Raw genomic sequence first — 16,442 nt, forward strand, 5'->3', positions numbered from 1 at the left:
TCTGAAGGCTGAGCACACTGCTCCCCTTGGCTGAACTTCCCCCTAGGTCAATGTTCTGGCTCTCGGGTAGTCAGAGAGGCTGTCTGTCCTCCTGGCATCACTGCTAACACTAAAGCAGCCACTGCTCAGCCACCCCATTGCTGGCAATCTCAGAGGGATCTCAGCCTCTGTGAATGGTCCAGGACAAGGGGAAAGCAGTGGGGACAGTCTGGATAAACAAAAGCTCAAATGTAAAATACTCATTTCTGACTGCAGCCAAAGCAACCAGCTTTTTTTTCAACCCCACTTTGGATGAAGTACTCACCAGACACAACATAGACTGACTTGCTGAGGTACCCTCTAACAGACACATGATCAAGCCCTAGTGCAAACTCAAACATCCACCTTGCACATTCAGTCTCCAAGACTCACCCCACAGCCTCTTCATTCTGAAGTTCAAACCACCACCAACACAACATCCCAGACATCCCAGAGAAGGCACTGATGATGACCTCATTTTATAAGGATAGACATCAAGGCACAGAGAAGGTCCACTATTTGTCCTAGATCATAGAGCAAGCTGAGGGGATAGTCCCAGAGGCAGGATTGCATTTTACGTTTACGAGGGAGGAAAAACAGTATTCAGAATAGTATTATTTAGGGAATTCTGAGGCTGAGGAATCCAGTAAGGCTGTTGTCTAGTTCTGGGGCAGGAATGGGGCAAAGTAAGTCTGCAGGAAATAGGAGAGGAACAAATCCACATTCCACGCAGTTGCCTTAATTATTTTACTGAAAGGTGCTCAGTTGTCCACTCATCTGCAGCTCTACAGGCTGAAGCACTTTCAGGAAAACATCAGTTGAAATGTACTTCCTACCCCCAATTAGGTCATGAAATCAGGCCTCTATTTCTTTCCCCAAGACTTCTTCTAAAGTGACATAAAGTTAGAGCCAAGGGACTGTGAAAAGCAGCTGTTCCGAGCCCTTTGAGTTCTTCATGAGTCCACAGAGGTAAAGAACATGCAGGCTTTCACTCTGAGTTGCTGGTAGAGCTGACACCACAGAGCAAGACTGCATGAAAGACACAAGAGGAGAGCTCTCAGAGAAGCAGGACAGCCCACACTTACCTTCCAAAGAATGGATTCCCTGTTCCTTGGCGGTCTTGTAAACACTGCTGAAATCATCTCCAAGGTTTGGATCAGCCCCGGCAGCAAGCAGGACCTGGACCACACTAGAAGAAAGCACAAAGACAGAAGTGTCAAAAGCAAGAAAGGCCCAGGAGGTACAGACCCAGATCTGGAAGCATGTTTGGGGACTCATGTGAGTGATACAGTGGAAAAAAACCCATGAACTCTGGGAGTGTAAAAGACAAGGATAGGAAAGGCAGCGATAGGAAATCTTAGCTGGATGCAGTGAATAATGACTGTAATCCCAGCACTTTGGGAGGCCAAGACGGGAGTATCACTTGAGTCCAGGAGTTCAAGACCAGTTTGGGCAACACAGTGAAACTTCATTAAAAAAAAAAAAAAAAGGCAGCAGCCTCTGAAACTTACCAGCTGAGAAGCTTGGGACAAGTTACTTAACACCTTTCTAAGGCCCAGTTTCCACAATTATAAAATACAAACTGTTTATCCAACAATTACTTATCAAATGCCTACCATGTTCTAGTCCCTGTTCCAGCTGCTGAGGTCTGTGACCTCAAGGAGCTAGGGCCAGTCTGCTGAGAAAACCAATAATTAAGTATAAAGTTACAGCTCAAAGTGTGATAAAGGTTACTACAGGAGAAACGTGCAGCAGAACAAGAAACAAGATCAAGAAAACCTTTACGGCATCAGCAAGATGGCAGAACAGGACTCCCCAGCACTTGCTCCCCAGCAGAAACATCAATTTGAACAATTATCCACAGGCAAAAATACCTTCACAAGAGCTAAGTAAACCAAATGAGAGATTACAGCAGCTGGGCATAGCACAGGGGTAAAGAAAAGGTTACCTACAGAGGGTAGGAAGACAGTTTCCCCTTACCCATATCACCCCTCCCCCAACTCCAGGCGGTACACATGGAGAGAGTTACACTCATGGGGGCAGGAGAGGGAAGTGAGGGCTGGACTTTGCCTTAGACCCTGAATCCAGGCCCACCCCAGTAAAACTCAGTGCCTGGAAGGCTCCCAAACTCCTGGTGGCTACCCTCAGACTAAGCCTCTAGCCTCCCTGGTGCCAGGACATACCCCACAGCCCCAGGCTCCAGATCTGCCTCCTAGCCAGACCGACCTTAGCAGCCCCAGACTCTGGCCCTAGTGCCAGGCCAGCCCCAGCAGTCATGGGCTCTGGGCCCACCCTAACACGAGCCCAGCCCCTACAGTCTCAGGCTTCAGGCCCGCCTTGCAGATTCAATCTCCAGGCCCATCCTAGAGCCAGGGTAGCCTTGGTGGCCCAGGGCTCTAGACTTCCCCCAGAACTGGCTGGGGCATGAATCCAGGCTTCAGGTCTGCCCTAGCACCAGGTCGGCCTGACAGCCTTAGTTATCAGGCCTATACCAGCAGACCCAGCCTCCAGGTCCGCCCCAGGCTCCAGCCCAGCTCACAGCCAAGTTAGTCCACACAGCCCAGAGCTTTAGGCCTGCCCTAGCACCAGGTCAGTACCCCTGGCCTCAGGCACTGGGCCAGCACCTGCAGACACAGGCTCTAGGCCTGCTCGGTTTCACACCAGTCCCTGTGGCCCCACATTTCAGGCCAGCTCTAGCAGCCCCCAGGCCCATCCCAGTAGACCCAGTACTGAGCTGGCTCCCACAAATCCAGACTCCAGGATAGCCCCCGTGGACCCAGGTCACAGGCTGGCCCTCATTGCCCTAGTACCCAGGCTAGCCCTCACAGACCTACACCCTCTGGGGCAGTACTGCATATCCAGGTTCTAGACCATCACCCACAGACCCAGGCTCCGTGCCTGCCCAGGAACAGGCCAGCCCAGGCTCCAGGCCAGTCCCATGCCACAGACTTCAGTGAAGCCAAAGTCTAGGCCTGCTCCAGCAGATCTGAGGTCCAGACCCACTCCGATAGATGCCAGTAACAGCTTGGCCCCCATGGACTGAGACTCCAGGACCATCCCTATATACCCACATTCCAGGCCAGCCCTTGTGGACCCAGGGCCCTGGCCCAATCCCCATAAACTAAGGCTCCAGGTCTGCTCCAATACCAGACCAACCCCTGTGGACTCAGGCTCCAGGCCCATCAACTTGCACACAGGTGCCAGGTCAATCCCAATGACTAACCATTCCCTGCAGATTCAGGCTCAAGGCCTATCCCATCACAAGGTCAGTCCCTGTGTACTTAGGCTTCAGGCTGGCCCCCACAGATACAGGCTCTAGGCCCACCCCTGTGGTCCCAATCAACAGGTCCACTCCAATGGCACCAGGCTCCAAGCTCAACCCTAAGGACCCAGGCACCAGGTCAGCTCACCTGCTGACCTATGCACCAGGCCAGCCTGCCTGAGGACTCTAGCACCAAGCTCATTCATGAACCACACAAGACAGCCTGTCCCGAATCTCTGGACAGGCTGAATGATGAAGGGCTTTCCCAGGCAAAGCCAATCTGCAAAGACTGGAGTAAGTCCCTACTTTTTCACATGTTCAGATACCAAAGCATGGCCACAAGAATCAAGAACAATCAGGGAAACTTGATCCCACCCAAAGAACAAAATGAAGGACCAGTAACCAACCCTAAAGAAATGGATATTCATGACCTGCTTCACAAATAATTCAAAATAATTGTTTTAAGAAAGTTTAGCAAACATTAAGAAAATATAGAGAAACAATTTAACAAAATCAGGAAAACAATAAATATTCCAAACAAATTTAAGAGATTGAAATTATGTTTTTAAAAAACATCAAAAGAAATCCTGGAGCTGAAAAATATAATGAATCAAATGAAACTGCAATATAGAGCATCAACAGCAGAACTGAAAAGCAGAAGACAGAATATGTGAACTCAAAAATGAGCTATTTGAAAATAGGAAGACAAATGGCTTCCAATAAGATTCAGTCCAAATAAGACTACACCAAGACATATTATAATCAAACTATCAAAAATTAAAGACAAAGAAGGATTGTGAAAGCAGTGAGAGCAAAAAAGCAAGTAATATATAAGGGACTTCCAATAAGGCTGACAGTGGATTTCACATTATAAATCTTATAGGCCAGGAGAGAACAGGATGATAAATTCAAAATGTTGAATGAAAAAAAACCCTGTCAACTAAGAAGACTATACCCAGCAAAACTATTCTTCAGAAATCAAGGAAAGATAAAGACTTTCCCAGAGAAATAAAAGCCAAGGGAGTTTATCACCACGAGACCTGTCTTATATTTCTTAGACAGGTCTGATGGTGATAAATTTACAAGAAATGCTAAAGAGAGTGCTTCATGTTGAAAGAAAAGGATGCTAATTAGCAACACAAAAACACGAAAGTATAAAACTCACTGGAAGCCTTAGAAACATGCTGAAATTGGCCGGGCGCGGTGGCTCAAGCCTGTAATCCCAGCACTTTGGGAGGCCGAGACGGGCGGATCACAAGGTCAGGAGATCGAGACCATCCTGGCTAACCCGGTGAAACCCCGTCTCTACTAAAAAAAAAAATACAAAAAACTAGCCGGGCGAGGTGGTGGGCGCCTGTAGTCCCAGCTACTCGGGAGGCTGAGGCAGGAGAATGGCGTAAACCCGGGAGGCGGAGCTTGCAGTGAGCTGAGATCCGGCCACTGCACTCCAGCCTGGGCGACAGAGCAAGACTCCAACTCAAAAAAAAAAAAAAAAAAGAAACATGCTGAAACCCCATCTCCACCAAAAACAGACAAATACAAACATTAGCCAGGCATGGTGTTACATGCCAGTAGTCTCAGCTACTTGGGAGGCTGAGGTAGGAAAATCACTTGAGCTTGGCGGGCAGAGATTGTAGTGAGCTAAGATCAACCACTGCACTCCAGCCTGGATGACAGAATGAGACTCTATCTCAAAACAAACAAACAAAACACCCGATAAACCTCACTGGTAATGGTAAGCACGTAGTCAAATTCAGAATACCATGATACTGTAAATGGTGGTAAGTAAATCACTTTTATCTTTAGTATTAAGGTCAAAATACAAAACTGCTAAAAATAATAATAGCTACAATAATTTGTTAAGGGATATATAATACAAAATATGTAAATTGTGACACTAAAAATACAGAATATGTTTGTGGCGGGTGTGGAATAAGTGTAAAGTAACCACAAAGCAAAGCCTAAAGTAGATTCATAAAAGGTAAAAAGTAAGGAATATAAGTATACTACTAAAGAAAATCACCTGGCCGGGCGCGGTGGCTCAAGCCTGTAATCCCAGCACTTTGGGAGGCCGAGACGGGCGGATCACGAGGTCAGGAGATCGAGACCATCCTGGCTAACACGGTAAAACCCCGTCTCTACTAAAAATACAAAAAAAACTTAGCTGGGCGAGGTGGCGGGCGCCTGTAGTCCCAGCTACTCAGGAGGCTGAGGCAGGAGAATGGCGTAAACCCGGGAGGCGGAGCTTGCAGTGAGCTGAGATCCGGCCACTGCACTCCAGCCTGGGTGACAGAGCGAGACTCCGTCTCAAAAAAAAAAAAAAAAAGAAAATCACCTAATAGGGGGCAGTTCCAAGACGGCTGAATAGGAAGAGCTCCAGCCTCCAGCTCCCAGCGTGAGTGACACAGAAGACGGGTGATTTCTACATTTCCAACTGAGGTACCAGATTCATCTCACTGGGGAGTGTCAGACAGTGGGTGCAGGACAGTGGGTGCAGCCCAACAAGCGAGAGCCCAAGGCACCGCCTCAACCAGGAAGCGCAAGGGAGAAGGGAATTCCCTTTCCTAGACAAGGGAAACCGTGACACACAACACCTGGAAAATCGGGTCACTCCCACCCTAATACTGTGCTTTACAAAGGGTCTTAGCAAACGGCACACCAGGAGATTATATCCTGCGCCTGGCTCGGAGGGTCCCATGCCCATGGAGCCTCCCTCATTGCTAGCACAGCAGTCTGAGATCTAACTGCAAGGCAGCAGCAAGGCTGGGGAGGGGGGCCTGCCATTGCTGAGGCTTAGGTAGGTAAATAAAGTCCCTGGGAAGCTCGAACTGGGTGGAGCCCACCGCAGCTCAAGGAGGCCTGCCTGCCTCTGTAGACTCCACCTCTGGGGACAGGGCATAGGCAAACAAAAGGCAGCAGAAACCTCTGCAGATGTAAATGTCTCTGTCTGACAGCTTTGAAGAGAGTAGTGGTTCTCCCAGCATGGAGTCTGAGATCTAAGAACAGACAGACTGCCTGCTCAAGTAGGTCCCTGATCCCCGATTAGCCTAACTGGGAGACATCCCCCACTAGGGGCAGACTGACACCTCACACCTCACACCTCACATGGCCAGGTACACCTCTGAGACAAAGCTATCAGAGGAACGATCAGACAGCAACATTAGCCGTTCAGCAATATTCACTTTTCTGCAGCCTCCGCTGCTGATGCCCAGGCAAACAGGGTCTGCACTGAACCTCAAGCAAACTCCAACAGACCTGCAGCGGAGGGTCCTGACTGTTAGAAGGAAAACTAACAAACAGAAAGGACATCCACACCAAAACCCCATCTGTATGTCACCATCATCAAAGACCAAAGGTAGATAAAACCACAAAGATGGGGAAAAAGCAGTGTAGAAAAGCTGGAAATTCTAAAAATCAGAGCGCCTCTCCCCTTCCAAAGGAACGCAGTTCCTCGCCAGCAACAGAACAAAGCTGCTTGGAGAATGACTTTGATGAGCTGAGAGAAGAAGGCTTCAGACAATCAAACTTCTCTGAGCTAAAGGAGGAAGTACGAACCCAGCACAAAGAAGCTAAAAACCTTGAAAAAAGATTTGACAAATGGCTAACTAGAATAACCAATGCAGGGAAGTCCTTAAAAGACCTGATAGAGATGAAAACCATGACACGAGAACTACGTGACAAATGCACAAGCTTCAGTAACCGACCTGATCAACTGGAAGAAAGGGTATCAGTAATTGAAGATCAAATGAATGAAATAAAGCGAGAAGAGAAGTTTAAAGAAAAAGGAGTAAAAAGAGGCCGGGCGCGGTGGCTCAAGCCTGTAATCCCAGCACTTTGGGAGGCCGAGACGGGCGGATCACGAGGTCAGGAGATCGAGACCATCCTGGCTAACACGGTGAAACCCCGTCTCTACTAAAAAATACAAAAAACTAGCCGGGCGAGGTAGCGGGCGCCTGTAGTCCCAGCTACTCTGAAGGCTGAGGCAGGAGAATGGTGGAAACCCGGGAGGCGGAGCTTGCAGTGAGCTGAGATCCGGCCACTGCACTCCAGCCTGGGCGACAGAGCAAGACTCCGTCTCAAACAAACAAACAAAAAAAAAAGTAAAAAGAAATGAACAAAGCCTCCAAGAAATATGGGACTATGTGAAAAGACTAAATCTACGTCTGATTGGTGTAGGTGAAAGTGACGGGAGAATGTAACCAAGTTGGAAAACACTCTGCAGAATATTATCCAGGAGAACTTCCCCAACCTAGCAAGGCAGGCCAACATTCAAATTCAGGAAATACAGAGAACGCCACAAAGATACTTCTCGAGAAGAGCAGCTCCAAGACACATAATTGTCAGATTCACCAAAGCTGAAATGAAGGAAAAAATGTTAAGGGCAGCCAGAGAGAAAGGTCGGGTTACCCACAAAGGGAAGCCCATCAGACTAACAGCGGATCTCTCGGCAGAAACTCTACAAGCCAGAAGAGAGTGGGGGCCAATATTCAACATTCTTAAAGAAAAGAATTTTCAACCGGAATTTCATATCCAGCCAAACTAAGTTTCACAAGTGAAGGAGAAATAAAATCCTTTACAGACAAGCAAATGCTGAGAGATTTTGTCACCACCAGGCCTGCCCTACGTGAGCTCCTGAAGGAAGCACTAAACATGGAAAGGAACAACCGGGACCAGCCACTGCAAAAACATGCCAAAATGTAAAGACCATCGAGGCTAGGAAGAAACTGCATCAACTAACGAGCAAAATAACCAGCTAACATCATAATGACAGGATCGAGTTCACACATAACAATATTAACCTTAAATGTAAACGGGCTAAATGCTCCAATTAAAAGACACAGACTGGCAAATTGGATAAAGAGTCAAGACCCATCAGTTTGCAGTATCCAGGAGACCCATCTCATGTGCAAAGACACACATAGGCTCAAAATAAAGGGATGGAGGAAGATCTACCAAGCAAATGGAAAACAAAAAAAATGCAGGGGTTGCAATCCTAGTCTCTGATAATACAGACTTTAAACCAACAAAGATCAAAAGAGACAAAGAAGGCCATTACATAATGGTAAAGGGATCAATTCAACAAGAAGAGCTAACTATCCTAAATATATATGCACCCAATACAGGAGCACCCAGATGCATAAAGCAATTCCTTAGAGACTTACAAAGAGACTTAGACTCCCAAACGATAATAATGGGAGACTTTAACACCCCCTGTCAACATTAGACAGATCATCGAGACAGAAAGTTAACAAGGATAACCAGGAATTGAACTCAATTCTGCACCAACTGGACCTAATAGACATCTACAGAACTCTCCACCCCAAATCAACAGAATATACACTCTTCTGAGCACCACATCACACTTATTCCAAAACTGACCACATAGTTGGAAGTAAAGCACTCCTCAGCAAATGTAAGAGAACAGAAATTATAACAAACTGTCTCTCAGACCACAGTGCAATCAAACTAGAACTCAGGATTAAGAAACTAAATCAAAACCACTCAACTACATGGAAACTGAACAACTCGCTTCTGAATGCCTACTGGGTACATAACGAAATGAAGGCAGAAATAAAGATGTTCTTTGAAACCAATGAGAACAAAGATACAACATACCAGAATCTCTGGGACACATTTAAAGCAGTGTGTAGAGGGAAATTTATAGCACTAAGTGCCCACAAGAGAAAGCAGGAAAGATCTAAAGTTGACATCCTAACATCACAATTAAAAGAACTAGAGAAGCAAGAGCAAACACATTCAAAAGCTAGCAGAAGGCAAGAAATAACTAAGATCAGAGCAGAACTGAAGGAGCTAGAGACACAAAAAATCCTTCAAAAAAAAAAAATCAATGAATCCAGGAGCTGGTTTTTTGAATAGATCACCAAAATTGATAGACCACTAGCAAGACTAATAAAGAAGAGAAGAGAGAAGAATCAAATAGACGCAATAAAAAATGATAAGGGGTATCACCATCGACCCCACAGAAATACAAACTACCATCAGAGAATACTATAAACACCTCTACGCAAATAAACTAGAAACCCTAGAAGAAATGAATAAATTCCTGGACACATACACTCTCCCAAGACTAAACCAGGAGAAGTTGAATCCCTGAATAGACCAGTAACAGGCTCTGAAATTGAGGCAATAATTAATAGCCTACCAACTAAAAAAGGTCCAGGACCAGACGAATTCACCAGAGGTACAAGGAGGAGTTGGTACCATTCCTTCTGAAACTATTCCAATCAATAGAAAAAGAGGGAATCCTCCCTAACTCATTTTATGAGGCCAACATCATCCTGATACCAAAGCCTGGCAGAGACACAACAAAAAAGGAGAATTGTGGACCAATATCCCTGATGAACACTGATGCAAAAATCCTCAGTAAAATACTGGCAAACCGAATCCAGCAGCACATCAAAAAGCTTATCCACCATGATCAAGTGGGCTTCATCCCTGGGATGCAAGGCTGGTTCAATATACACAAAACAATAAATGTAATCCAGCATATAAACAGAACCAAAGACAAAAACCACATGATTATCTCAACAGATGGAGAAAAGACTTTTGACAAAATTCAACAGCCCTTCATACTAAAGACTTTCAATAAATTCGGTATTGATGGAACGTATCTCAAAATAGTAAGAGCTATTTATGACAAACCCACAGCCAGTATCACAATGAATGGGCAAAAACTGGAAGCATTCCCCTTGAAAACTGGCACAAGACAGGGATGCCCTCTCTCACCACTCCTATTCAACATAGTGTTGGAAGTTCTGGCCAGGGCAATCAGGCAAGAGAAAGAAATAAAAGGTATTCAGTTAGGAAAAGAGGAAGTCAAATTGTCCCTGTTTGCAGATGACATGATTGTATATTTAGAAAACCCCATCGTCTCAGCCCAAAATCCCCTTAAGCTGATAAGCAACTTCAGCAAAGTCTCAGGATACAAAATCAATGTGCAAAAATCACAAGCATTCTTATATACCAATAACAGACAAACAGAGAGCCAAATCATGAATGAACTCCCATTCACAATAGATTCAAAGAGAATACCTAGGAATCCAACTTACAAGGGATGTGAAGGACCTCTTCAAGGAGAACTACAAACCACTGCTCAATGAAATAAAAGAGAACACAAACAAATGGAAGAACATTCCATGTTCATGGATAGGAAGAATCAATATCGTGAAAATGGCCATACTGTCCAAGGTAATTTATAGATTCAATGCCATCCCCATCAAGCTACCAATGACTTTCTTCACGGAATTGGAAAAAACTACTTTAAAGCTCATATGGAACCAAAAAAGAGCCCACATTGCCAAGACAATCCTAAGCAAAAAGAACAAAGCTGGAAGCATTACACTATCTGACTTCAAACTATACTACAGTATAGTACATACAGTAACCAAAACAGCATGGTACTGGTACCAAAACAGAGATATAGGCCAATGGAACAGAACAGAGCCCTCAGAAATAGTACCACACATCTACAACCATCTGATCTTGACAAACCTGACAAAAACAAGAAATGGGGAAAGGATTCCCTATTCAACAAATGGTGCTGGGAAAACTGGCTAGCCATAAGTAGAAAGCTGAAACTGGATCCCTTCCTTACACCTTATATAAAAATTAATTCAAGATGAATTAGAGACTTAGATATTAGATAAAAACCCTAGAAGAAAACCTAGGCAATACCATTCAGGACATAGGCATGGGCAAGGACTTCATGTCTAAAACACCAAAAGCAATGGCAACAAAAGCCAAAATTGACAAATGGGATCTAATTAAACTAAAGAGCTTCTGCACAGCAAAAGAAACTACCATCAGAGTGAACAGGCAACCTACAGAATGGGAGAATATTTTTGCAATCTACTCATCTGACAAAGGGCTAATATCCAGAACCTACAAAGAACTCAAACAAATTTACAAGAAAAAAATAAACAACCCCATCAAAAAGTGGGCAAGGGATATGAACAGACACTTCTCAAAAGAAGACATTTATGCAGCCAACAGACACACGAAAAAATGCTCACCATCACTAGCCATCAGAGAAATGCAAATCAAAACCACAATGAGATACCATCTCACACCAGTTAGAATGGTGATCATTAAAAAGTCAGGAAACAACAAGTGCTGGAGAGGATGTGGAGAAATAGGAACATTTTTATACTGTTGGTGGGACTGTAAACTTGTTCAACCATGGTGGAAGACAGTGTGGCAATTCCTCAAGGATCTAGAACTAGAAATACCATTTGACCCAGCCATCCCATTACTGGGTTATAATACCCAAAGGATTTATAATACCCAAAGGATTATAAATCATGCTGCTATAAAGACACATGCACATGTATGTTTACTGTGGCACTATTCACAATGGCAAAGACTTGGAGCCAACCCAAATGTCCATCAATGACAGACTGGATTAAGAAAATGTGGCACCTATACACCATGGAATACTATGCAGCCATAAAAAAGGATGAGTTCATGTCTTTTGTAGGGACATGGATGCAGCTGGAAACCATCATTCTCAGCAAACTATCGCAAGAACAGAAAACCAAACACCGCATGTTCTCACTCATAGGTGGGAATTGAACAATGAGAACACTTGGACACAGGAAGGGGAACATCACACACCGGGGCCTGTTGTGGGGTGGGGGGATAGCATTAGGAGATATACTTAATGTAAATGACGAGTTAATGGGTGCAGCACACCAACATGGCACATGTATACATATGTAACAAACCTGCACGTTATGTACATATACCCTAGAACATAAAGTATAATAAAAAAAAAAGAAAGAAAATCACCTAATCACAAAGGAAGACAGCAAGAGAGGAAGAGAGGAACGATGGATCTATAAAACAACCAGAAAACAATAAAATGTCAGAAGTTAGTCCTCACTTATCAATAATTGCCTAAAGGCAATAATTGCCTAAAGACAATTAATCAATAATTGCCTAAAGACATTAAAATGTAAATGGATTAAAAAGAGGAAGACCCAACTGTATGGTATCTACAAGAGACTCACTTTACCTATAAGGACACACACAGATTGAACATGAAGGAATGGAAAAAAATATCGCATGCAAATGGGAACCAAAAGAGAGCAGAAGTACCGGGATTCATATGGAATAAAATAGACTTTAAGTCAAAACTGTATAAAGAGACAAAGAAGGTCATAATATAATAATAAAAGGGTCAATTAATCAAGAGACTATAACAATTGTAAATACATATGCACCTAACATCACAGTACCTAAATATATAAAGCAACTATTAATCAATGGGAAGGGAAAGACAGACTATACTACAGAAACAGTAGGGACTTCAATATCCTACTTTCAGCAATGGACAGGTCATCCAGAAAGAAAATAAATAAGGAAATGTCTGACTTAAACTATACTTTAGACTAAATGGATATAACAGACCTATACAGAACATTCCATCCGACAGCAGTACAACACACATTCTTCTCAAGCACATGGGAACATTAAAGGTCTCCCCTTACATGCATCTCCTTAGTCCAAATTCCAAGATTAACTACTATTTATAGATTGGTAAGTTTCCTTCCAAACCTTTGCAATTACAAAAATCACTCCAGTGGCTGTGTGAGAAGAGGGAGTATGACCAGAGGCAGGGGCTCCATATGTTAGCTTCCCTTCTTCTTCCTGCTATTTATGTAATATTCCCACTAATACATTGTTTTCCCTTCTAATAAAAAAAGGGCTCATGTTCACTATAAAAAAAAAAAACAGAAAATACAGATAATCAAAAGAAGAAAAGGTCTTAGAACCTATAACATCTTTCCAGTTTCTTCAATGGATATATACATAATTTTATTTATAAAAATGGGATCATGTACAAACTTTCTCTCTGAATGCACATAAATCCTTTCATGTATTATATGTCTATTCCATTGTTTTACTGGCAGGGTACAGTAGCTCATGCTTATAATCCCAGCACTTTGGGAGGCCAAGGTAGACAGATCACCTGAGGTCAGGAGTTCGAGACCAGCCTGGCCAACAAGGTGAAACCCTGTCTCTACTAAAAATACAAAAATTAACCAGGCATGGTGGTGTATGTCTGTAATCCCAGCTACTCGGGAGGCTAAGGCAGGAGAATCGCTTGAATCCGGGAGGCGGAGGATGCAGTGAGCTGAGATCGCGCCACTGCATCGAGCCTGGGCAACACAGCAAGACTCCGTCTCAAACAACAACAAAAAAACCCACATTGTTTTAAATGGCTATACAGTATTCCACTATAAGACTATTCCATGCTTGATTTAAGCAATCCCTATTATAAAACAAGATTGTTTTAAATATTAATAACATAATATTTCTGATTATTTCCTTTGGATAAATTCATATGAGACAAAATTTACTTCAAAAAGTATAAGCATTTTAAGGGTTTTATAAATATTACGAAGTTGTTTTGCAAAAAGATTGTATTAATTTTTATTTTCACTAGCAAAGTATGCTGTATGAGAGTAACTGCTGTGCCTTCCTTTACCAAAATAGAGTGTTTTTTTTCTTTTTTTCCAGAAATGTGTCAATCTGGAAAACAGAAAATGGAATCACACTGCTCTTTCAGTTTGCATTTCTTGATTACTAGCGAGGATGAATTTTTTTAAAAATATGTTTAGCAGTCAGTTGTGCTTCTTCTTCACAAATCCCTTATTAAGGTCCTTTGCCCATCTTTCTCTTAGGGTGTCTATCTTTTGCTTACTAACCTTCAAAACTGCTAATGCTTCTGCAAGCAGAAGTGGTAAGCATTTCAAACTAATTACTTATCATAACTATTAAAAAGCCAAACTATAGTTTGTTTTCACTTCCTGGTTAGTTTTTTAGTATTTGTAACCAGTAATGTTGATGGTTTCCCACGTACCATTTGGTTTGAATTTCATTACCTTCAACAGGCACAGTACCTGATGCAATGACTTGCTGAATGAATGAATAAATTCCACCAACTTCCATGCACACAAAGATACAGTCCTTACAGGTAAGCCCAAAACCAGACTCTATCTCCTACGTAGCAGTGGTTCTTCTATATGTGACTTAATATAGTTAAGTGAGTCTTCTGTGCCTACTCACCTTACCTAAAATAACTTTTAAAATTATCTTCAAAGGTAATTTATCCAGAATATGAATTAAGATTTCAATGAGAAATGAGAAGGGTCTCTAAGCAGCTAAAATCTGTCTAAAACTCATATATTTAATTCATAGAAGAGTCTGTCGGGTTCTCATTTGGAGACTATTTACTCTCAGTTTATACACAATTTGCATTAAGATTGGCATTAGTCAGTCTTCCTATTTCCCAGAACATTTAAAGCCAAGAGGGTATAATAAGGCAGATACAGATAGGCAAACTAATTGAAAGCACTGCAAAACAATGTCTGATAGAGAAGTAGTATGGCACAGAAGTCAAGAAAACTGGCTGTAAAATCTGGGATGATCAGAGCATCAGAATGAATAATGACAGTAATGGATTATAACCCATTAATTATATATAATTATAACGCATTGAGTAAAATAAGATTCTCCATTGAAGTCCACATTGAAAATTAATAAATAAGTAAATGGGAGAGAAGGGAAAGTTCTGTCTTACTATAGAATGAAAACTAATAATTGTAGAAGGAATGATGAAATTAGAAAACCACCATTTTGTGGCCTCATAATAATTATTAGGGATAATAAGAGTATCTAGCTCATCATTGTGTTAATACACATAAAGAAGCTTAGAGCAGTGTCTGACACATAACAACTGCTCAATGAATGTTAGTTATTATTACTATGTACATGACCCTATGGTTGGACTGAGAGAAGTCAGGAGACATATGAATTAAGACATCTAAACTGGGAAGACAGCATGACATTTTATAACAAGCACAGAGAGACCTGTGTTCAAATCAAAGCTCTATCATTTACTGATTGTGTGTTCTTGGACCAGTTACTACACCTCTGGGCCTTCATTTCCTTACCAGCATAATGGAGATAATGATGGCTGCTGTGCAGGTTATAAGTATGTAAAACTCCATAGTGCCTGACACATTAAAAAAAAAAAAAAAAAAAAAAAAAAAAAAAGCTCCACAAATCTAAGCTCTTTACCCTCTGTTTGTATAATCTTAGCAATAATCACATGAATCTGGGCTGTGATGGGCACCAGATCTATACCTGACCACCCCAGCACTCATGCTGGCATACTCCTGTGTTAAGAAGGCAGCTCTTCTATATTCTGCACAAGTTGATGTGTGTTAAAATCCAAGTGTCTATCTAAACTCAAAGAGACGTAATTTGGTTAATCCTCAGCTGCTGTGTCCAATCACCATTCAATCACACTCCCTCCCATGGCATGCTGTCCCTCCAGGCAGCTAGTGTCACTAACTGTGCTACTTGGGCTTCTCCAGGTTCATGAGTATTGATTCCATCTGTCCAATTTGCAGGCTGTAGGACGTGTCCAAGCAACCACGTATGTTGCCCTTGGTCCCGGAGGGCAGACAGTGGTCTGGCAGGGTGGGGTGGAGAGAGTGACTAGGATCGACCCTATGGCTGCTAACCCAATCAAAGGGAATGGGCAATTCACTTCACAAACTTGGAGGCCAAAGGGGGTAAGCATCCAAGATAGTGACTCATCCTGAAACCTCAGAGAAGATTCCCTTAACTTTTTGTTTGTTTGTTTGTTTTTGAGACAGAATCTCACTCTGTCGCCCAGGCTGGAGTGCAGTGGCACTATCTCAGCTCACCGCAAGCTTCACCTCCGAGGTTCATGTCATTCTCCTGCCTCAGCCTCCTGAGTAGCTGGGACTACAGGCACCCACCACCACGCCCGGCTAATTTTTTGTATTTTTAGTAGAGACGGGGTTTCACTACGTCAGCCAGGATGGTCTCAATCTCCTGACCTCATGATCTGCCTGCCTCAGCCTCCCAAAGTGCTGGGATTACAGGGGTGAGCCACTGCGCCCAGCCCTCCCTTCACTTTTAATAATACTCAAAAGGCATCAGCACCACTGTGGGGTATAGACAGGGCTAAAGAAACCATGGCTGCTCAGTAGCCAACAGTGGCATCAAACACCTTGCCATATGGCCAGTAGGTTTTTTGTTCAACAGCCTTCATGTACTTACAAAGCATCTAACCAAGAGCTCCAGTGGGGTCAGGCCCTTCTTG

The 16,442-nt window shown here is 43.2% G+C and overlaps 1 protein-coding gene across 5 annotated transcripts in view; it reads right to left on the reverse strand.

The window, feature by feature from the left end:
- Window positions 1-16,442, reverse strand: part of CLPB (caseinolytic mitochondrial matrix peptidase chaperone subunit B) — a 149,174-nt gene that overhangs the window by 86,582 nt on the left and 46,150 nt on the right. For all 5 annotated transcript variants that reach the window (XM_050756153.1, XM_050756156.1, XM_050756154.1 and 2 more), the window contains one exon: window positions 1,104-1,207. In XM_050756153.1, the coding sequence (XP_050612110.1) occupies window positions 1,104-1,207 (104 nt within the window). The remainder of the gene's footprint in view (window positions 1-1,103; window positions 1,208-16,442) is intronic.

This window comes from Macaca thibetana, chromosome 14 (genome assembly GCF_024542745.1).
Source record: "Macaca thibetana thibetana isolate TM-01 chromosome 14, ASM2454274v1, whole genome shotgun sequence".
Classification (NCBI taxonomy): domain Eukaryota; kingdom Metazoa; phylum Chordata; class Mammalia; order Primates; family Cercopithecidae; genus Macaca; species Macaca thibetana.